Source organism: Balearica regulorum, chromosome 2, assembly GCF_011004875.1.
Source record: "Balearica regulorum gibbericeps isolate bBalReg1 chromosome 2, bBalReg1.pri, whole genome shotgun sequence".
NCBI lineage: Eukaryota > Metazoa > Chordata > Aves > Gruiformes > Gruidae > Balearica > Balearica regulorum.
In genome coordinates this window covers 98,189,034-98,213,617 of record NC_046185.1, presented here as the reverse complement: position 1 = coordinate 98,213,617, position 24,584 = coordinate 98,189,034, and the positions used below count along the sequence as shown (strand labels likewise).

The window sequence follows — 24,584 nt, the reverse complement described above, 5'->3', positions numbered from 1 at the left end:
AAAAGCTACTCTGGTTAGTTGACACACAAATGAAAAGAATGCTGGTGATGCAATTATTACATATACATGGATGAATTGATTAGTCTACAGAAACCGGCTATGAGTTTAAAGTTAATTTTGCACAGTGATAACATATATAATCTTTTGTTCTCACACTTGTTATATCTTTTGCTGTGTCTTCCCAGAGCCTGCTGCTACTTAGTGGAGAATGACTCCCTCTAAATGCATGGGCTTTGATAATGGTGGCTGAGTGTGAATCTGCACGGGACCAGAGAGAATAGCTTGACCTCTGCAGCAACAGGGGCACCTGAAGGCTGCTCTTCTGTTACTCCGGAGGCTCCCCATACCTGAAGTCACTGAAGAAACATGACCTCAGAGGAAGCTCTCTGATGCAGAGGACTCTACCCAGACACTTTGATTCACCTTAGCATGTGAAAATAACAGCATAGGGTGAAGGCCCAGAAATGCATAGATGATATGTTCAAAACATGTGGCCCCTAAGCATGGTTTGTACTCCTGAACTCACCTGCTATTTGCACTTTCAGGTACTTTTTAAAAATTGCCTGGTGCGAAGCAGCCCACAGTGCATCATGCTGACTGACACAGGCCAGTCCTTTTGATGTTCTTTATGTTGGAGCTCTGCCTACCCTCTCACCGTGTCCTTCCACTCTGAACACCTGCGCTCCTGCGCTCCTTCCACCGACAAATGGCTATGGAAGTCAAAATGATGAGGAGAGTTTGAAATGGGTTATTTTCCACTATGGGTTGTCTCCTTCAGTACTTGCCTGCTCTCAAGCAAGACTATCCAGGCAAGCATTCTCGATGGCAAAGGCTAGCAAGGGCAGAGAAAAATTCAAGTCCTTCTGTTCCATGGCATCTATGGGCTAGGGGATGGAAAACTGAGTGTTTGTTCTTGTATGTGGTCAAGATCTGTCCCTGAGCCTGTTTCCTAGCCTTGGTGGCTACCTTAGCACAGTGGCTAGGATCCCCTTAACTTCAGTCCCTAAGCAGATCCCTGATTTTGTGGGATCCTATGGAGTTTGAGACAGGTTGACATACGGATGTCCTCCTTGCTTCTGGAGGAGTTCAGAACTTTTCAACATATGATTTCACTGCAGCTCTCCGGTGGCTGCCATGCCTTCCTCCTTGCTGCATTACCAAAGCCACTTCTTCAAACTTTTGCTCTCATACTGCCACAAAACCTGTCTGAGCACGTAAGTGCAACATGTCCAAATCCTGCCAGGATTCAGGTAACCTGAAATTTAGGTTCCATCATTTTGATTAGGTAGAGAGTATAAAAATATAAAAGTACAAAAGATGAAAACTGCCCATGCTTCTCGGAAGAATCATTGCCTCTGAAGCAAGCAATAAGTACACATTCATATTCAGAAATTTCTCACTATAGGCAACCTTATCTATGTTCAGATAAAAGAAAAAGTATCAAAATACTACAAGCAGATTTAATTCCTTGACCGTCACCATGGATCAGTGGGCAATTCTAAAGACAGAAGCTTTTGAGATGGTTACACCTTCATGTGAAAATCAAAGCTGTTTATCTATCTGTAGCAACAGTAGTATAGCAAAAATGTGAGTTGTTCTAAATACTGTGGTATGTTCTGCGTCGCGGGTAGAAGGTGTATTTCTAACCTCTCAGTTAAAAAGCCTGCCCACAAACTATTAGAACAGCAGGTGCCTCATCAGCTACTTCTTCAACTTACTGTTTTTCCAGAAGTACAATTATTTGAAAAAATTACAACCTCTGCTTACATTTTCAGAAGGCTCGAGTCACAGAACCCTGGAAATGGAAGATGACAGAAACTGATTCAGTCATGAGCCTGGCCCTTGCCAAGAAAAGAGCTCTCTGCAGCTCAGTCTGGAGTGGTTTCACTTGACTAGTTTAAGCATGGGGGTCACTGAAGTGATAAAAGCATTTCTTGTTTCCCAAATATAGCAGCTGGACTGCAGTGACTTTCCCATGTGTGAACACTGTGTCTTACTGCACTCTGCTAACTTTCACCTGCTGGATGACACAAAGTCCTCTGAAAAGCCAACAAATCCTGAAGCAAACAGGTCAGAGTGTCATTTTAAACAGCAGGCAAACAAACTAGCTAATTCCGGTTTTTTCAACATAGAAAATAGGACAAACCCAATAATAAGCACATTGCAAGCTCCAGAATTTTTGTTCTTGGGTCAGTCTGTCCATACTAAGTTTCCTTTGATCTGTATGGATTTTTTGAAGAAAGAAAAAGGCAAAATTACTCACAGGCTGATTCTGTCTGTTTTGGCCACCTCTTCAGAAAGGGAGACAAAGAGATTTAACATTATGGCTACACCTACTGTCTGTGCAAGATGCCTCTTGGCACAGAAGGTGTTACCATCATCAAATAAAGCCTTCTGCTATGAAATGCTAAAGTCTGCTGTGCTTTCTTGAAGAACTAGAGGTTTCCTAACAGGAATTACAAGGAAAATGTTACTTCCACTTAAGGTTCACAGTGAGATATAATATCCTTTATTAGAGTCACTCTTGGATTAATATGCCACTGAAGGAAATACCTCTTTTGCTCCAGACTTCTAGCCTTACCCATGTCCTTGTATCATCAAAGCTACTTGATCACTTCTACTATTCTTGCGTATTACCACTTTCTTCTCTGCCCTACCTCTTTCTTTCAAGGAGGGATACCAGTTCTTAGCTTCCTGTCAGGAAATATTTCCATCAGGAAATAATGTAGGATAGCTGTTTTGCATTGTAGTTTCCCTTTTAGTGGCACCTGGCAGTGAAAAAGTCTGATGCCTTTGTTTTTTGCACTGGAAATAGGAAGAAGCAGCATGTGTTTCATACTGGCTTCTTCTGATAAGAAAAGCTGAAAAATGACTATAGAGAGGAATTAATTTCTTTTTTTCAGATGAAGACCTCCAGACAGCTTAGCATCTGCTTCACAAGATGACACAGAAGATTGCAAACTAAACCATTATATGATGAATGGAGAAAGCTGCAACACTTTGGTAGCGACATGGAGGGCAGGATCAGGCTGCACAGGAAAGATTTTTCCTGGGGATGCCTTTAGGTATGTGTAGGGATGGGTCAGAAACCAGCTATGACGTGTGGGATGCGAGGCAGGGATGAAGGAGCACACACCCTGGGTGGTGGTGTGACCGAAGGCTGACTTCTGAGCCGGCCAGGGTGCTGAACGCGGAGCTACGCCCTGGGCTGTGCCACGCTTGGCGTAACAGCCTGGGCTGTGCCTCGCTGGCTGCGGGGATGCCTGCCTCATGGCCGTGCATCCCATCTGAGTCACACTCCAAAAGGTTGACAGCCCAAAGTAGTGAGAAGGGCAAACCTTCTACTAGGAGTTGTTTCTACCCTGAAGTTACATCTAGGATGACTTCCAGCAGGTCATACTGAGAGCACAGGCTGTGTTAGTTCTAAAGGATTAGAAACAGCTAAAATAGATAACGGGTAAAAACTGTAAAATGTAATGACTAGCAGCGTATTTCTTTGGTTTTGCAATGTTTTTTATTTTTTTCACTTAATGAACAGTTTGGCTTAGTAAATTTTCAAATTCCCAGTAAGCTAGACTGAAAAAATAGGTAGCAGATGTACATGCTCTAGCCTTTGTGAAGTAGAACCTACTTCTACTATCTGTGAAAATGTAAAACGTCTACTCACTTCCAACAGGTTTTGCACTGGTATTGTTAAAGACTTTTGGAGTTTGAATTAACAAGGCTTTAAAGTACATGCATAAGTTCTGTTGAAATTAAGAGGCAACTTTGGCATGTCTTTACACAATTTGCTGAATTAATTGCCTTAGTTATTGACAAAGGAAGCAGCAAAACAAATAAAAGCTGCGGTTAAAGATTGACACATATGTAATAGTTGTCAAATATGCGTTGCATTACCAGTGTAAAACAATGGTGTTTGGCAAACAATGGCATTTTGCATAATTAATACATTACTAACTCAACAAATTAATTATCCTGAACAAGGAATTATTATTATTATGTCTTCCAAGCTGTTTCAAGGGAATGTGCACTGTTCTGTGCTCATCAGGATCCAAAACCTTTAAACGTTTTCCTTTTCCACAATAGTTAATCCCAGAGTGACTCAACCAGACAATGATAACGCATACAGGCACAGACTCACTCCATCTCCCCGCAGCCTGGATGCCTCGCTGTTTTGCAGCAAGTGACTACCGCACATTGCTGTGATTTATATTTCTACTGCTTTACATTTCTGATTAGTTTTCAGTTTTATTTGCTAGGTAACTCTCACATGTATCCAACGGAGAGGGCCAGCCCACGGTGAAATCAAGACATGGTTGAAGACCTTATTCTGCACAGTCCTGCAATTCAGGACTGTATTCCCCGTTCCTAGTGTTACAATAATATAATATCTGGCCATAAAACTATATGGGATGTCAATTTAATGTTGTGAAAAGAAGAACACTTACCTTTATCAAAAATTTCTTTCAGCACTCCTCGTTTTATAAGCTCCTCTCTGCTTTGTCTCATTGATATTTTTCTTTCCAAAGCTGTAAGCAAAGGAGAAGCGTCAATATAAATAGAAAAGAAGAAAAATGATTGTTTTAAAAGGCTCTATGCCTTTTAAGGCATTTAAAAATGCTTTTTCTCCTCTTCAAGTCAGTGGCAAATTAGCATCTCAAAATAAAGGCTACTGGCAGTCCAGAGAATCTGCCTGCTGCTACAGTGCGGCCGTTACTGACAGAAATGGCTATAGACTGACCTATCTGAGGGCATCTCTCCATTCCCACTGCTTAATTTTGACACATGCCCCAAGCTTTGTTGTGGAGAATTAGAGACGGCAAAGGGAGAAAAAGGCAATTAGCACAGAAGCTGGAGAGGGAAAGTAAGAAAGGAGGCAACGTGAAGGATCACGCCAATGAAAGATCCCCAGTGCCACGGTAGAGGACTGGCACCTCTGCTGCGTTGAAGCCAAGGCTTGTTTCCCACTAACTCCAGTGAGGGCAGAGCAAGGCGTTTAGGACAGTGCAGAAAAAGACCTGTTTAATGGAGCCTTCTCCTCCCTGGCAGAGTGGGTGTTTTCCCCAAAAAAGGTGTAAATGCGGGAAACTCCATGAGAGCCACTATAATTTACACCAGGTCTGAACAGCTCGAGTCCTGTACTGGCTGCTTGGAGACCGTGGTCACTGGGGCGGCAAAAAGACAGCTAGAAATTTCATGTTTGTTTAGTTCAGCAGTAATTAAAACAATGTCCAATTAACCAAAACACCACAAAGGACATGCATTCAGGCAAAGAGCTGAAAGCCAGCAAGCAAGGGGCGCAAGAAGTGATGTGCAGGAGTGGCTGCGACTGCGTGCGCTCTGCAAGAAACATGCCTGCGCCTGCCAAAAAAGAGGCACAGTCAAGGGCGAATCGCTTCTGCCATATGCTCCCCTATCAGACCCAGCGCAGATGCACGCACACACAAATGAACCGGGACTTAGCATCTCCAGTCTGCCCGAGGCGGATTTAAAGCAAAAGAGGCTTCAAAACCCCCTCTTCATCCCTGAAAACATGTGGGTGTAACCTGCATGCTGCAGCTCCCGCAGGGGCACAGTATACTTGGTGAATTAGCTATGCTTATGCAGACATACTGCACTCATTGCAACTTAACTTGCTGTGAGATATGTACAGCTTAGTACGAACAAGGCCAGCCCTGCTTCACTCTTTTCCATAAGATAAATTTAGGCTTCCCCATTTTTAAAATCAGTTTTGAACATGTGTTCTTGAGGACAAAGATCATCAGTAGGTACAGTCAGTAGCTAATAAAACCCCTGGTCTCCCCTAAACACACTCTCTGAATTTCAGCATTGACCAGAATTAATGGCAGGTCCCTTTGCTGAGGCACAAAACCCCATACCCGTTAGCCAGCCACAGAGTATAGTTTTATTTTTGAGGCTGTTAACATAACAGCCACAGCATTTTCCAGAGTGCCTTAGCCCCATTTGAAGAAGTGCTTTATGCACCTCACCGACTTTCAAGGAAACTTCAATTTCTAAGTTTCTGATAGGCTTTTGAAAAGAAATACCCAACAATCAGACTCTGGAGTCACATTGCAGACTGCTTCCCAATCTGCCTTTTCCCTGCACTGAAAGGGCCCTGTTCTGGTAGGGTATTTAAAGCTTTCCCCCCTTCCTCCTTAACAGCTGCCCCCACTCCCTCCAAAAAAAAAAAAAAAAAAAAAGGCCAAAACAAGCTACAGCTAACTCCCAAGCTTTCTCCCATCAAATAAATTGTTAAAACCCTGGTTGACTTTAAAGAGCAATTTGGCGGCACCCAACACCTTTTCCAAGTGTAATTTTCTTTTAGTGTGAGCAGGGAACAGCACCCAGTCTGTCCGAGCTTGTTCTTCAGTGGGATATCAAATTGGGTGAAACAGCAGCAAAGCAGCAGTTTTTGCATATAGACAGCAGCACTGTCCACAAAACAAAGACAGGGGCAAATACTGCTATTTCTGTACTTTACTTTAGATATAGCTAAGTAACAGATTCCCGTATTACATACAAAATCACTGGCACTCACCTGAGTTCACCATCTCACCCTCCTGCCTAGTCAACAGCTGGCTACACAAGGTAGTAGTGTGACTACCGACTTCACGGCTAGGAAGTCCCATCACATTATTAAAGCAGTGGTAAGAAACACAGTAATTTTGTGGATTGGAGATAAGACTTCTGCAGGATTAAGTGCTAAACAAGGTTAGTAGGACATTTTGAGGAAGTGCAGGAGCACCTCTCCTAAAACTGTTGCTGGGGAAGACACTCAAGTATTGACCAAGACTTCTCAAATCCATGGACTGGTTTTGTACTCTAGCAGAATTTCGAAGATAGGCTATAAATTTTTGGAAGATTATATATACACAGGCTTTTCAGATACTCCCTTTTGGTTATAATCTCCTTCTGCTCAAGAATGAAAAAAACCCCCAACTTTGAAGCTCAGACTAAAACAATTATTTTTTTTCAGTTTCTAAATCCTTTCTAAGTAGGTACAGGACTTAAAGTATTAATTATTTTCCTACTAAGCCAGTTTAATTAATAAGATATTTAAAGGAAGGGCATGCTGGGCTAAGAGCAGCACTGAATGATAATAACAGATGTTATACTAAAACTGTGGAACATGCTGCCTGCCTTTAATACAAATCTTCCTTCCAAACAAGTCTCATACATTTAAGTGCATAAACTGCTATGCTACTGCTGGATCGGATGGAAAAAAAATCAGAAGCGCTTAGATGCAGAACTCATTAGGATGTAACAGCCTGAACAATGAAATGTTTCACTCGGTCTGGATTTCTTTGGCAAAGATTGCCAGTTCTTTTACGAAGGATTTTCTTTTCAAGCAGAGAGCTGATACAAAATAAATTCATTCACTCTCCACTGAGAAGGGATCCATTCACAGCAGAGGATAACTAAAAACCTCCGAATTAATCCTTGATTCATGAGAACCTTGCAAATTCTGTGATGGGGAAAAATTAAATATAATTAATATTTAACAAAAGATGTATTACTTCATTGGTGATTTTCCTTGGTGATTAACTTCATTTTTTTCATTTGTACAATCTTCCAGGAGATTAGAAATAACCATTAAGCCCTCTTTATGGGGTCTACTTATGCCAGAAACTGGTTATCTTAACACATTCACCCATTGTCCAAGAAACTGTCAGTTACTAGTTCATAGAAATGAGCCTACGTGTATTTTACGGTATATGCGTACAGATTTTGCCAGCGTGCTCCGCGGTACGCTGTTTCTTTTAAGCTCTGATGAAGAAACAGTGGGAACTGTTTTTATTAATGTTTCTGAGCTGGTGTTTTTGAACTCATCCCTCTGGAGCAGCACCCCTCCGCTGTTCAAGCAGAGCTTTTCTCTATGGCAGACCCATTAAGATCAGTAAAGCCTTGACAGGGTCAGGAGGATTTCCTGCCCCTCCGTTCTGGAAATCAAGTACAGTTTTGTCTTTATTCCTTTAATAAGCCATTGCGCTCTGTGATGGCAGCGATTGTGGGCTGCTCCTCCAGCTGAGAAGGTGAAGCTCGCCACTGCTGCTGTGCCAAGCGCTTCTGCTGCTCCATTAACCAGCCAAAGAGGTGTTTATGTAGTCAGGACGTAGTCTGTAGAGAGACCTTTCTGCCCCTCCCACCCTTCCTTCCAACACCAAAACATCTCAGAGGAACTCTTCCAAACTGCATCTATATGAGAATAAACTGGTCCCCTTTGCATAACTTGTCACGTTGCTGCTTAAACCAAGGGGTGGACTAAATAAACAAGTCCTGCCCTTTCTTCTCATCTGACAACCGAAACTAAACCCCAGTCTCTGCTAGCCAGTTGAATCTTAACCTCATTTTCTTCTGAGGTTGCCCTTACTCTTCATCTTAAAAAGCACTGGGGGCTGCTTTGCATGAATTCTTCCTTTCAAGGGCCACTATAATTTTCATGATGATTTTAGGAAGCAAAGGTCATTATAGGAGTGGAGCTTAGAGCAGGAGGTTTCTGGTGTATCAAATATATTTGGATTCAATAGGCAGATATTTGCTTTGCTAATAATTTGGAGCTGAATAATGAGAAACAAGTAAACCAATTGCTTTGCACAGTGTTAAGATAAACAACAATCAACATTGCCTTTAGACTTGTAAGGAAGGAGAGATTTTCAGATGTGAAGGATTATGCATCAAAACATGTTACATCATCTTGAAATTCTTCCAAATATGTAGAATTTCTTGACAATCAAACGGAGCAGGATTCATCTGATACAAATTTTTACAGTGTGGGCTTCTGCCTCTGAGTTGGCCTCCTTATATACTAAGAGCAATTCTTGGGCATGATTGACCTCAGCCTAATGAAAGCATCTAACGCAGTCTGAACTGCACCTCGGAAGTGCCTGTTAGTCTTTCCTGACTGTAAAGGAAGGGAAAGGTTGGTAGCTATGATAAAGATGCACAAAATTAGGGCTGAATCCACTCCTGAAGTCAAAATTGATGGAAGAGGATAGTTTCAAGAAACGAAATGCTGCTGTAGATGAAAATCTCAGAGCTGAGGAAAACGTAGGTATGTCAGCTCACACAGAGCTCCATTAATTTTGGGATTGTTTCACTAGCTGTGGCATGTCACCCAGCATCGCTGCCGTGAGCTTGGGGTTTGACCAATGCCAAAACATAGCTTGGCTGAAATAACTGGTTTGCTTTGCTCAGTGCTAAATATGAATTTTGCTTGGCTTCAAACACTGATAAGTCTCTTGAAGCCTCAGGGAAGAAAAAATACTCCAAAAGGTTTTTTGAATCTTTGAGATTTAAAATTCCTTAAAGAAGTTTTGGGTCTCTCTAATCTCAGCCTGGGTTTTCCTGTGACAGTAGCATCTACAAAATCCGACTCAGATTACTGCCTAGAATGGATTAGGAGCCCCTTTTTGTCTGTGATGTTCACACATGACATTTCTTGTTCTGACTGTAGCCTAGCTTTTCTATTCTATGAGATTACAAAATAAGTGAACATCAGCAGGGAAAAGATATGAGGGTATTAAAAGTTAAGCTTGATTTAAAAGAAAAATATTGCAATATCTCTCCAAATCAGGTACCACTCCGGTAGCTGACCAAATAAATCCCTTTCAGTATATGAATCATTTGGAAAACTTCTCTGGCATGTGCTACAAGACAAACTAATAAAACAAGATCAATACGCAGCATTGATGTCACACTGGAGGAGTAACTCAAAACACTCTAGAAGCAAACCAGTATCATTACAGAGGTGGAAAAGTGAGGTACAGACAAGTTGAAGCAGCTTGGCTCGTCACCTCCTACATCAGTAGTAAAGCATTAACAGTAGCTGTTCTGTGGCCAGTGGCCAACACGCTAGGCTAAGAAATGATCCTTCTAGACTTAAAATTTGTTAATCCATAATTAAGAGAAATAAAATAATAGGAAAAAGAGGCCAAAAGAGGCCAAACTCTATTAATTTTATTTTATTTCCAGTCTTGTAAGTACAACTGGATTTATTTTAGACTATGATTACTCAAAACACAGAGAAGATGCTATTAGGGCATCTTGCTTCCAGACAAATTCAGATCAACTCAGGACACCGGTCCATCTCCAGTCAGAAGCACTGGACTAGGAACAAGGTAAACCTTCATTTGTGAACGCAAGCCTTTGACATCACACAGTAAAAATAGACGCATTCCTTTAGGAATTCAGGATCAAACCTCAAATCCCTAATTACTAACGAAAAGAGTTTATGAGGTATAACCGTTGCCATGCCTGCTAACTACAGACAAAAATTGAATTCTCTCTTCCTTACCAATGGTGAAAGAAAGTAAAACTGGAGAAGAAGCTGAAATCAGCCTTAAGAAAACTCTAGATTTGCACTGATCATTACTACATGCAAATTGCCAGAGGACAGACTCAGGAAGAAAAGGGATGCAAAGTCACATCTTCAAACATAGAATTGCAGGAGCTAATCAAAATACTGCAAACCACATTAAGCAAAGAAGATCACAATACAGTAACACAACGCAGAAACACAGCATACAATCAAGAATTTAGAATTCACAAGGAAAGGCATAGAAATAAAATCTGAACAACTCTACCATAATTAACAGAATGAACTGAACTAAGGAAATCAGAAATCTAATCCAAGAGCAGATGGTCTGTAATTTTTTCATACAGAAGGACTGAAAAAATCAAAGAAGCTGCCTTCCAAGGGAAAGAACTAAATTTCAAACTAGATCCAAAGAAACCCAACATAATGGATTTCACAGGCCAAGCAGAGCAAGCCTGGCAAAAGGTGAATACATGGAAACAAGAGATAAAACAAGAAATCTTGACAAATACAACAAAAGGTGTGTGTTCAGAAAAAACCCTAAGAAAATGGACGTGAAAAGAAAACGAGACTGTAGATACCCTAAAGAAAAATGTTACCACCCTCAACTGCCCAGCTAATAAACAGCAAAGTGGAACTCCACTGTGTCAATGAACTGTGAGAGTCTATCCATAGTATTTTGGAAAGCCTCACACTTTCATTCCCTTTCTACATAATTGTTTTTCTTGCCACACTTAAGAAGTATTGCACAGAGGTTAGGGAGAAATTCAGAAAGCTAACCAGATCATTGAAAAAATGAAGAAAATACATTCCTCCTGTTCTCCCCTCTGAACTGCAGCATAGCATTTTCATGAATTCCTAGGTAATGCTAGGTCAAGAACTGGAAAGCTGAGCCACCAACAGGTATTGCTTTCCACAACTTAATGAAAAATGAGGCTCTGTAGCTTAATTAAAGAAATTTGCAACAAGGTAATATAGCATATCTTAAGAGTACATCTGCTCTGCAATTACAGTGTGATTGCAGCACAGAAAGCCATACCCTGGGCATTCTGAATATATATAATTTAGGCATCAAAAAGAGTAATGAGTGGGTGGCACTGACTTATATGAAGGCTTTCATCCAAGTAAGAAACCTGGCAGGCTTGAACAGCCCATGCTGAAGTCCATACTGCTACCAGCACCCTAAGTAGCTAGATTAAAGATAAATTGAGCATAGCTATTACCACCACCGTTCTTACTGCAATGAAGCTATTGTCCTAAGCACCAGCAGAAGGTAGCTGACACAATCCTCATGATAGGAGATCCATTCATGTTTTCACATGAACCAATAGCTGATGAAACGATGGTTTCTCCTACAGGCTTCTGCATTACAACGTGCAGAAGTTGTAGTGTCAAAGAAACGGTAAGAATATGTGTTCTACTCATCAAGCCTTTGCAACCAGGCAAGACAAGTGATGTCATCTGAAATTACTATAAAGAAAGAAATACGTAGGAACATCATCAGCAGCTGCATATCCCAAAGAATGGTTGCTTTTTACAAGTGACTCAACTTGCTTTAGGCACCTTGCCATCTCAGATTTCTGTTTGTACAACAAACGAAAACTATGCTAAAAACAAATTACTGAAGAGCTGGGTTAGATAACTTCAGTGTGTTTCTCTTACCCTAAGAAGACGGTACACAGACAGGCGATACTGCAGAAGGGATCTGCAGTGTCATCTGTAATGTCAGAAATGTCTATTTGCAATGTTCTGCTACATAATAGTTCAAAGGACCTTCCTCAAAGCAAAAACCAAAGTATCTGCATGGTGGGCATCGCTAGAATAAGATAACGACTCCTGTGACTCTCTGCAGTTGAACAGAATTCTCTCCAGAACAGAGTTTACACATGGGATATAAATAACCGGGCAAGCTGCTGCTTTTGGATATGCTCCTCATCAGACAACGCATCCAGATGGCAAAATACAGAGCACGGTTTACAGAAACAAGTCTAGCAGATGTCAGGAAACTGGATTCTCCAGTGTAACTTCTAAAGGGTGAAGGAGTCAGTTTTCCTGAGACAGAAAAAGGGGGAAAAATGCTAAGATAGAACCAAAACAATGGCAGGCTGATGATAAGGGAAGAGGAATGCTTGGACAGACCACCAGGAGATGACAACCAAACTACTGGCCAGTATTTGGTCCCCTTCTTTGCCAGCTGGAAGGATCACTTTGCTGATAGAAAAGAGAGCTGTACTCAGTAAGACAAGCAGTAGTAGTAGTAATAATAATAATAATAAAAATTTACATTATTTTATTATAATTATTTTATAATTATTACTACTACTACTGCTATTATTCCTTTTCTGTCCTATTAAACTGTCCTTATCTCAACCTACGAGTTTTACCTTTTTTCTTTTTGATTCTCTCCCCCCATCCCACTGGTGGTGGGAGGGGAGTGAATGAACGGCTGTGTGGTTGTTTTAGCTGCCTGCCAGGTTAATCCACAACATAAGCACACTCAAATTAAAAATGCATTTGTTATCAGAATGAACTGGCATCAACCCTTCAACACAGACCTCTGTTAGGAGCCAAACAGGAAATCATTCATTTAATACTTGATTATAGAAATGACTAAATCACAAAGCAACAGACACTTCCTTCAAAATAAGACGATTCCTGAATTGCAGCTGTCACATCATCCAGCAATTATCTTTGGATGATATTTCCAGCTTGTGCAATGGCAGTAGCTGGTTGGTACATATTAGACTTAATGCTGAAAAAAACCCCGAAGTGTCTTTAACACCATTGCCTCATCACCCAAAACAGTGCAGTCTACTTTCTGGTTTGGAAGCTGATAATAGTTCCAGCTACAGTAAAGCCACATGTGTGCAATTTCAGTGTGTTTTACGTGTTTAGAGTCTTGGTGTGATTTTTTGCTTTTTTTTTTGGCTGAAAGGATAAATTTCCCAGAGGGAGGGAAACTTTCCACTATGTGTGGCAGTCCTCTGGAATTAAAAGACCAAAAAAGGATGAGAATGGGGTCTCAGTTACAGTAACATGACTGCAGAATAGCTTCATGAGAATTTGGCATGCACCATCCTGCCTTATAGTATGAATTGTTCCATTATTTCACCAGGAGATTTTTTTTTTTAAATTGAACAATGACAAAATGTTTTTATCTTCCCCTCCAGGAAATACGGTGCTGAAGTTATCTGAGAAAATAAGGCATTTTTACCCTTAGTATTATATATTATTCTAGTGCTTTTTTTGTGTGTGCAGAAACATAGTCACGATTCTTATCTGGGATGGAGAGACAGAGTTGAAGACACCAAACACCTTCAGACAATAACTGTTTTGAATTGAAGTACTGATATAAAAAGCACATTCAGAAAAGGATAGGCAGGAAGGACAGTGAAGTGAAGGAGATATAATAGCCTGACACATTTTTCACAGTGTAATCATGTTATAAATGTTAACAATATTGTATAAAATAAAATTGTAATGGCAGTCTGATACCTCAGTATTCCAGTGTAAGTGTCTCTACTGTTCAGAACTTAATGAAGTTTATCAGTTAAATGTGTCGAAAACCAAACAGAAAACTGGTAGATTCATAGATGATCTAAGGTTAAAAGCAACGGTCCAGAAGGATAAGGGCGATGGTAAAACAAGTCAAATATTTTTCACAGCAGTGTTAATCCTGAAGAGCTTTAGCAGAATCACAGAATGAAACTCTTCTTTATGAGGAACTGTGGAGGTCTTTCTAAGTGAATTGTCACTTAGAGAACTGCTAAAAGAAATCAATAAAATGAAGAGTAGTGAACTGCCAAGATCAGGCAGTTTTCTTCCCAGAGTTCCTCAGGAAATCATATATGAACTATTAAGTGTGGCATATAACCTAGATAAGATAGAAAAGTGGGAGGTGGCTGTGTTGGGTTTGTGTGGCAAGGTTTTGGTAGTGGGTGGGGGCATGGGCTATAGGGGTGGCTCCTGTGAGGAGCTTCTAGAAGCTTCCACAGTGTCTGATAGAGCCAATGCCAGCCAGCCCCAAGATGGGCCCGCCCCTGGCCAAGGCCAAGCCAATCAGCGCCTCTGTGATAACATATTTAAGAAGGTGGGAATTTTTTTTTACATCCGGAGGGGGAAGTGCGGGGATGTAACATCAAGGTCAGTGCAGGAGGAGGGGGGAGGGGGGAGGTGGAGGTGCTCCAGACGCCGGAGCAGAGATCCCCCTGCAGCCCGTGGTGAAAACCATGGGGAAGCAGGCTGTTCCCCTGCAGCCCATGGAGGACCGATGAGGGGGTGTAGGGATTCCACCTGCAGCCCGTGGAGGACCCTACGCTGGAGCAGGTGGAGGTACCCGAGGGAGGCTGTGGCCTGTGGGAAGCCTGGGCTGAAGCAAGTCCCTGGCCGGACCGGTAGACCCGTGAAGAGGGGAGCCCACGCCAGGGCAGGTTTTGGTGGCAGGACTTGTGACCCCGTGGGAGACCCACGCTGGAACAGTTTTCTCCTAAAGGTCTGCACCCCATGGAAGAGACCACGCCGGAGCAGTTCGGGAAGGACTGTAGCCCGTGGGAGAGACTCCATTTTGGAGCAGGGGAAGGATGAGAGGAGTCCTCCCCCCGAGGACAACGAAGCGGCAGAAACAACGTGCGCTGCACTGACTGCAACCCCCATCCCCCTCCCCCCATTCCCTTCCCCCCCCCCCGCCACTGAGGGGGGGGAGGAGGTTGAAGCCGGGAGTGAAGTTGAGCCCGGGAAGGGGGGAGGGGTGGGGGAGGTGTTTTAAGGCTTGATGTTACTTGGTTTTTGTTGTTTTTTGCTCTATTCTGTTTAGTAATAAATTAGATGAATCCCTCTTTCTAAGTTCAGTTTGTTTTGCTCGTGATGATAATTAGCTCTCCCTGTCCTTATCTCGACCCGAGCCTTTTGTTAACTTCTCCTCCCCACCATTCTGGGGAAGGAGTGAGTGAGCGGCCGCGTGGCGCTCAGCTGCCGGCTGGGCCTAAACCACGACAGTGGCAAATACAAGGTTTCTATTTTTAAGAGTCCGAAAGTTGCCTTGGAATTACAGACCAGTAAGCCTGGTTTCCATACCACCAGTCTAGGAAAAGCTATATAGAATAGAGAGAGAAATAGGAGACCTAGAACAGAAGAGAGATGGGAGAAGGATCATCCTGGGTTTGAGGTGGGAAGTTCATAGAAGTCAACAAATGAAGATGCCCTGTTCCATGTTAGTGCCCTTGGAGTTTTAGTATAGAATGGAATAGAATAGAACAGAACAGAACTATTTCAGTTGGAAGGCACCTACAACGATCATGCAGTCCAACTGCCTGACCAATTCAGGGCTGACCAAGTTAAAGCATGGTATTGAGGTCATTGTCCAAATGCCTCTTAAACACTGACAGGCATGGGGCATCAACTACCTCTCTAGGAAGCCTGTTTCAGGGTTTGACCACCTTGTTAAGGCCATTGAAACAATTAGATTGCATGAGAAAAGAGTGAACATCCTCTAGTAGATTAATAACATGTAGAAAGTGAGGAGGAATGTCCCATACATAAAACAGAAGGATGAAGTAGGACCTGCTCTCTTCTTCACAAAGATATTCTAGAAAGGCTAGCAATAGGGAGACAACAAAAACTGCTGACTGCAGTCAAAACTAAGGGTGACTGCAAAGGGCTACACAAGATCTTATGATACTGAATGACGTGTGACAAAATTCAACATTGATAAGAGCAAAAAGAGGCATTTGGGAAACAGCAGCCCTAACTATACACACGTAATAACAGCTAAATTAGTCATTCCCACTCAGAAGACAGTGCTTGGAAACTCTGCAGAGAATTCTCTGAAAACATCGTCTTAATGCTTGGGGCAGTAAAAAAGGAAAGAGAAATTAGGTGTTATTCAGAAATAAATACAGTACCTTTGTGCTAGTGTACTAGTCTACAGCTAACGCAAGTCTGGTTATCCACCTCCAAAAAGATATAGCAGAACTCAAAAAGTTATGGAAAAATGGAAAAAGAATGATTAAAGGAACGACGCATCTTGTACAGGAGCAAAGAGTTATAGCAAAACTAATTTTTTTGTCATTGTTTCTTTTATACCAAGCTCCTGGTCCCCTGATATTCACAAGAATACATGGTAACTGTGACCCAGGCTGTGCTCTGCATGAACAAGATAGTTCCCTTGAAGAAAAATCAAGTCACAAAACAGGATAGCCAACATCAGTACACATATTGCACATACCCTCTGGTGGGAGCTGCACCAGACAGGGCTCCCTTGGCTTTCCTTAGCCTTTCAACGCATTCCCACAGCCCTTGCACTCTTCCTGACCTAGTGATGAGAGGAAGCTCATGCCAGCAGGCCTTTTGCCTTCTGAATGCATGGGGTGGCCTTTGGCAGCAGCGTGAGCTCCTGCTCTCATGCAGCACAGTCATAACCCACTGCTCCAGATCTGGGGCCATAACAAGAGAGCGAGCTGCGAGTCAGTCTGCATCACCTGTCCTCGGGACCACGGGCCATGCTAGAGCAAACACAGAACAGAAGTCTTCACCCTGGGAAATGGGCAGCCAACGGGGAATACAACAGAGGTCTATAATAGCATGAATAGTCATTCACTCATCTATAAAATGCAAAAAATAAAGAGTACCCAACAAAATGATCAGGGTGTGCCTGAAAAAATGGGTGCTTTTGTGTACAATGTCTTTTATCATTGTGGAATTGACTGCAAGAGATATTCATCAGGACCAATTGGGTTCAAATGACACAAAGCAAGGGAGGATAAATCCACACATGACTCCTTAATCTGGATGCAGATTTTGGTTTATGAATTTCTGAGTGCTGGAATCTGATTTGCTATGTGAGGGGACAGGTAACTCCATACTTACTCTGCCTCTTGCATATGCTTTTACTAAGCATAACTGCAAGAAAAGATACTGGGCTACACAGACTTTGGTTTGATCTACTATGTCTGTCCTTGAGTGCATTTATCTTTAAAGGATGTGTTTAATGAATCAGGAGGAAACACCCTCGATCCCAGCACACAAAACTATACACTGTATTCAATTATCTAATTCTTGGGAAATATGCAAAGGAATCTAATTTGCCTTTGAAAGAAACTTGAATTTTATCCCCTTACCATGCACATCAGGGGATTTTTCCTGCGTGATTAAATCAGACCTGTTAAGTAATACAGAGTTCAGCATATTGGCATCTAGAATTACAAAAATGAGTTGAGGTTTCATTGCCTGTGTAGGGCTGTTTGCAAAAGTGGCTTACTAGCTAGTGTGGCATCCAGGCTTAGAACCCTTCTTCATCATGGGCTTCAGGATTTTTCATTCATTAACTCCAGAGAAAGCTAAGACATTTTAAAAAAACTTTTTTTTCTTTCAGATCTAGAAAATACAAGAGTGTGTGCTATATTTCACATTGGACAAATCTTAATTATTATTGATTGCTTTCTGACAGCGCAGTATGTGAAATGCCAAAGGAATGTGAACCTGAAATCTGAAATTCTGCTTGGTGTCAGGTAATGACCTGCCTGTAGACATTTTTTTAATGAAGAGAATATATATATAACGAAGAGAATGCAGATTTTGACTAATGCTTCACAGAGAGGCTGCAAATCACTGCTCCATGTACAATTACAAGTTTGATGAAAGTTGATACTACCTTGAAATGCTTTTCTGAAGATGATCAAACTGTCATTATGTTGTTATAAATACATTAATTAAAATATTCATGAAGTAGCTTCAGAATTCAGATCTAAGTGAAGAAATAATACAATTTAATTATTAAGTCTACCCAAATATTCTTCTGTTCCAACTTTATCCTGGCCTTTTTTAACATCATTAAGATTTGGATGATTTATTTTTGTGAAAGTTCACTTATTTCTGTTGCATGATAGCAATAGATGTCAGTCTATTTCTGCCATCATAATTAATTGCTGTGGAGATGGCTGAAATATCATGGATTATAATTGCAAATGAAGAATAAGCAGCAGGAAAAGATGACATTGATAATCTGCAAATATTGCAAGGTTACTTGAAACTAGTTAAGTACAAGATATTTGAATTTGCCACAGTAAAGAGCAGGCTCACAGAATACGGGGGTGGTGTACATTTCAGATGAATACACTGTGAAGAAACACGACAGTTACGTGATGGCATCTTCAATTTAGCTTAACGTTAAAGTAAAATTATCATACAACCTATGCATCTTATGATTTTGTTACATATAATTTTGCTTAAGGCCTGTAGAAAAGCCACTTATGGTATTCACTTTTATTACTTTGAGGTAAAAAACGCCACAGCAGTAGTACATAAAATCAGTAGGTGTTATTCTGAACTAATATTCTTTGGCAGATAAATGAAGGAGAAACAGGTGTTCAAGTGTCTGCATGAAAAGTGGCTAGAATTATCCCCTTGACATAGTTCTTTGAAAGGCAAGAATCAAACTGCATCTTTCACTGGAGACTAATGAACCTCTCGGAGGGAGGAAGGACAAAATAGACAAAAATAAAAATCCTCATGTATTATTTTAGAAGAGATCTCCTTTGCATTATGTTGTATTTTGCTTTAGGGCTGGCTGGCACTCCCCATCTGCGCCTCAACTGTGTCATGAGAACTGCATAACTGGTTGTGTGTAATGACGCTGCCTTCATACAGCCACTCTGTGCACTTCCAAAATGACAGCATTAGCCAATCTTTGCCTTTTCTGCCTCAGTAGCATGAAGCAACTGGTCTGCATTAAAAAGAAAAAAAAGAAAGATTTCCCAAATTATGCTTTTATGAAGAAACAAACTTTTTAAAGCTTGACTGAGCTAAATACTGAGTTAAATACTCTCTTATGTATTGCTGTTTAGAGCTAAGTTGCTGTATTCTGAAACGTGAAGGGAAAGTGAGAAGCATTAAGGGAAAGTGAGAAGCAGCTGCTTGTAAAACAAGATTTCTTCCCCTCTCTGAGGGTAGCTGAGTGACTGATATCAGAATTACATTCCCAAGAATCTCATGCCGTTATTTGGATAGCTTTTTAAACACTGAACAAGCATCCTGGCATCTGATTAGGGTGATAATTTCAGTGGACTGACCTATGGATGGTAGAGCCTCAGAATATCAATGGATTTATGCCGATTGAGCAACCATGAGTGTTTTTAGTATCAACAAACCTTCTGAGTTCAAAAACACTGGAATGGAAAGATCTCTTGTTTGTGTGAAGATGAACTAGAACACCCCATTCTGAGCCACCCCGATGTTCAGAGAGGAGTTCGCATCAGCCGCTTAACAAGGCAAAAAGCAAAATATGCTCACCTGCTGTCTTATCCACTTACTGTACCTTTCAAAGCCTGATAAATAGGCTAATTTGATCTGAACCCTCTTGCTTTTAAACGGATTTGTTTGTATGTATTAAAGCACTTTGCTTAGCAGGCAATTAAACAAATACATATAAAAATGAAAATGCATCCGGTTTGGAAATTTTCTTCTCTGTGTCGGTCAAACTAGAGGCTGCACATCTCCCAACCTCTCATAAAGGCTGAGCAGGACATGCAGCAGGACATTTACTTCTGCATGCTAAATAAAACCATGAGGCACAGCTGCAAACAGCAGCACTATGCATGAATACGGGTCTGAGAGATGCTCTAATAACACTGAGTAAAGATCAAGTTTTACTGAGAACTTTTTATACCTCCAATTCCATTAGAAATGGCAGGCCTCCTACTGTTACATATCAATAGATAAATACTAGTACAGTTCTGTGTCCAGTTTGGGGCTCCCTGGTACCATAAAGACCCCGACTAACTGGAGCGAGTGCAGCGGTGACCCATCACCATGGCTGAACATGATGCGCACGAGGGGCCCAAGGGAGCTGGGTTTATGTAGCCTTGAGAAGCGAAGGCTGAGGAAGGATCTGATGGTAAGCCGTCACTAACCAATGTGTGCGTACAGCAGAGGCAGAGCCAGTCTGTCGCTGGAGCTCCATGGCAAAAGGACGAGAGGCAATGGACAAGTTGCAGAAAGGGAAATTCTGATCAGATACAAGCAAAAAAGTCCTCACGATGAACATAGTCAAGTGTTGGAAATGGTTTCCCAGAGTCTCCATCTCCGTCCCTTGCAATATTTAAAAGTTGACTGGGAAACCTAGTCTGTTTCTCCAGAGACGGCCCTGCTTTGAGCAAAGGTTGGACCAGATATCCTCCAGATATCTTCCAGTCTATATTAGTCCATGATTTCTATTTAACAAAAGTGCTGGAGCATGCAGGGACACACTGCACCGATGGATCATGCCGATTCCACTAACTGCTGTTGTATATATTATGACAGCCAACAGGTTCCACTGCTCTTGCACTGAAATAGCAAAAGCCTTAAAAGCCACACGGCTAACCTTATGTTTCTTTGTTTACAAACAAAAGCGCACTACTTCATCCCAACCGAAATCAACTCAAGTTACGTTTGAGCCTTTCCTTGCACTGTAGCGATACTGCAGCATACCGTGTGCCTCCTGAAGGCACCACACCACAGCACTTCTGTCCTTTCAGCAGCCCAGTTGAACACCGTAGTGACAATCCGGTGGCACTCCATTTTATAAAAAGTCCAAGTTAATAACTATTAGAGCAGAATATACATAATGTTTAGAAATGAAAACATCTTTAACCCCAGTCACTGCAAATTTTAATTAAGCTAGGTTTAAGCCCAGTTCACGAGTATGAGATTCAAGCTACTATTTTAACAATAAATGAAGTCATGCAGCAGAATAAGCAATTTGATAAGGGAGTTATGAAATCATCAGTGAAAGCTTTCAGGACCAACACTGACAAATGCACGGTGTGAGCAACAAATGCTTAGTATGGCTTGGGATAGGAAACAACTCCTTTAAGGATCTTTTATCTGCAGTTATCAACTGGCTCCTGAAAATGGATACCCCTGTCACGACGCATTGATCTAATCTGTGGGGTGATACAGCTGCACAGTTTTCATTGACTCAGGTAGCGGTTACCTGAACTTCTTTCTGCAGCAATGAAGGAGTAACACCTTCTGCACTGAAATCTCAGTATCTATACAGGCCTGATACTGTAAATAGTTAATTAGGATCATGTCACTTATTCTTACATGTGAGCTATTTCTTTGTCATAAGAGACATGCATCCTTTAACAGCTGTATGGACCTCTGCAGCGAGTTGTCCCACACTGCCTTCTCCTTTGCCCTGCAGTTTTCCACTGGATTTCGTTTGTGTATCAATACATGCTTTCTTCAGTTTCTCATTTTAACTAATTTGTGATATTATCTACCCCAGCAATTCTCACAGCCACTACCATATAAAAACATATTTGCATTATGCGGCTGTAGAGTGCAGCTGCATTTTGATGTTAAGGCTCAGAATGGTCGTCATTGTCAATCTGAAGCCCAATTGCTTGAGAATCAATGGTCTAGATACTTCTAGGTCAATGGAGATGACCACATATTTTGCAAGTCATGAACTCAGAAGTTTAGGCAATTCCTCTCCCAATTACAGATACAGTGATTAACACAGCTGATAACTGACTGAGGTTAGAACTTAAAAAGGAGAAGATTTCAGTCCCTCCTAAGATTTTAGGCACCAGGAAATGGGACCAGGAAGCACAGAGACTTTCTGAACAGAAAACAACCAAAAGCATATATTATTTTACCTCCTTTAAATGAAATGCAAAGGTTTGTTGGGCTTTAAGTTTAGGAAAGGTTCAGGAAATCTGTGTTTTATTGGAATGAGTACACCTGTTCTATTGTAAACCATGTGGATTAACAGGAACTGACTATGAACTTGGCTCTCAGTCCTGAAATACTTCTTCAGACGCCTCTCCCATTGACATCTATTGAAGCTTTGAAAGCCCAGAAAGCTGAAAGTTCAGCTCCTGAGACTGAGTAAACTAACTCTTTTTTCTGTTCCCCAAACCCCTTCAGATATAATTGCTGTCTTTAAGAAATACTTTAAGAAACTAAGAAAAGCTCAAGAGCATCAGACTTTTAGGGAGTGTCTCTTGCCTTTGGGATGGGATTTATTTGCTGAACAGCAGCAGGTAGTTGCCTTTCTTTTTCCTGTTTTGTCTTTGACTTAATCGATACTGGCTGAAAATAAATGAGATGTCAATGCCGCAGTATTTCTAAGCTTCAAAGGTACTAGCTTGGTCAAACAGTCCCGGTGTGCCCATGAATATGGGCAGGATTTCCAGAGTGCTTTGAGGTATCTGACATAATAATAACTATGCATAATATGTTTAATAATAACTATGTAGACTGACACCAACCTCAGAAATATGTGATTATCCACAAAGGCAAGAAATAAAGCAATGCAGAATGAAGTTACCAAAAAAAATACTAAAATACAGGGAAAAGTAGAAAATAAAAAAAAAAGATTTTTTTTTTTTTTTCCCCTGGGATTCAGACAACATATTAGGGTTTTGAAGGTTGTATCTGAGCAAAAGCCAAGGGCAAAACATGGTGGAGATGACGAATGTATGAAAACCACTGAGCAGTTACTGGGTGGGTTCTTCTTACAAGCATCTCTGGTGTAATGCTTAAGAAGTAAAACCCTGCAGGACTTAAAATCTGCTTAGCATTATGTTGAATATTTTGGACCTCAGAAAGCCTTTTATCTTGTCTTTTAGACATCAAGGGGGAGTAAGGCAGGTGTGCCTGTTAAGTATCACTGTAGGAAAACATTCAGTCAGCATTATATATGGAGGGGTATGAAGCATATTCACAACAGGCTTCCTGCCTTGGCAAAGAACAGAAGATAATTAAATAATTATGATTTTATATTTGCAGAAAATTATTTAATGACACTGTATTTATTTAGTCAATGGATAGATATGGACATGCCAGCTGGCTTCCCTCCACATCAACATAATATAGTGAGTTCTGACTTTTTTTCAAGAGTAAAAATAAAGGTCCAATTTAGGTAACTAATTACTACAATCACAGAACCAAATCCTGCTCTCATTATACCTTTTTAAATCTTAGATGAAATTTCATTAGAGTTCATGTGCTTATTGCAGATACAAATTGATGCAGCAGAGTGCACATATTTTTGCATTACTTAAATTACTGTAAACAATGGTGTAAGTTGACAGTTCAAAAATAATTTAAAGGGGGAGAATCTATTTTTAAAACAGTTACTGTTGCTTGCTCTACCTGATTTTTTTTTTTTTTTACTGGTACATTAAAAGGCCTGAAAAGAGACAGAGGTGATCAATATTTCCATACTGTTGTCTTCATTTCATCATACCAGAAATACCAGGTAAAGAAATGCTTGGCTGTCTCTGGTTTTGTTCATGAACTTTTGAGGGACTGAAATTATATTTGTTACATAATCTATTGGATTTTGTAAAACACTTCTCTTTCCCCAAAGAATTAATCATACATGTTTAACTGATGCTACAAAGAACAAACTTTTGAACAGATTTGGTAAACATTTTTTGCCACTCTGTTCTTGAGAGGACATAAGTTGAACTACTCAGGATAAGTGTCTTCAGGGCAGATAAAATCTGCATTTTTAATACAGGAGAAAATGCAAATACAAATGCGCAATAATCTCCATCTTCCTTGTAAATGGAAGAAAATGGAAATAGAAGTCCTCCTCCCCTTGTAGGTTACTTTTACCAAAGATCAGACACCAGAGCTCAAAGGAAAATCTATGATGCATCTGATTTCTCACATTCTTTATAAAGAAGAGGCAATTTTTTTTTCAAGTGTCTTTTTGATTGTGTTCTGCTCTCTCTCTTTATTTTGGCCTGGCGTGCTGTAAGAAGAGCAATCACAGTAACACCAGCATTAGGTACAAGCTCTGACAACCAAATCAAACTTAAAAAAAAATCAATTGTCACATTAAAATTGCTTTTGGTATTACATCTTTCATCAGGATGATGGTAATACATCCTGAGCCTACATAAATAGATTACTCAACCACTCCTGAAGTGCAGTCAGTACTGGGGTGGGAAGCAGCAATTGCGGTGTGCTGGCAACACAGCACAGTGAGTCTTGAGGGAATGCAAAAAAACCATCATCAGTTGAAATTGCACAGGCAAAGCATGAAAGGGGAAGGCTGAAATAATTGCCCAAGATGGAACTTGATCCAAAGGCTAAGTTAGTGTCCTTGTTCTTGTGAAAATTACTAAGGTATCTTCACTGACTGCAGGTAGTTGTTAATGCCTGCCTTCCTCTGAAACATAGTCCTTAGCAGTATGACTTGACTTAGCGATGTAGTAAAGCTATAGTTTAAAGAATACAGTGGATTCTGTAGCCAATTAGTAGTACTTTC

At 40.9% G+C, this 24,584-nt stretch overlaps 1 protein-coding gene across 9 annotated transcripts in view; it reads right to left on the bottom strand.

The window, feature by feature from the left end:
* Window positions 1-24,584, bottom strand: part of PHACTR1 (phosphatase and actin regulator 1) — a 308,828-nt gene that overhangs the window by 72,659 nt on the left and 211,585 nt on the right. For all 9 annotated transcript variants that reach the window (XR_012833947.1, XM_075745038.1, XM_075745034.1 and 6 more), the window contains one exon: window positions 4,449-4,529. Coding sequence is in view for 8 of the 9 variants with exons in the window: in XM_075745038.1 (XP_075601153.1) it covers window positions 4,449-4,529 (81 nt within the window). In the remaining variant the exon portion in view is untranslated. The remainder of the gene's footprint in view (window positions 1-4,448; window positions 4,530-24,584) is intronic.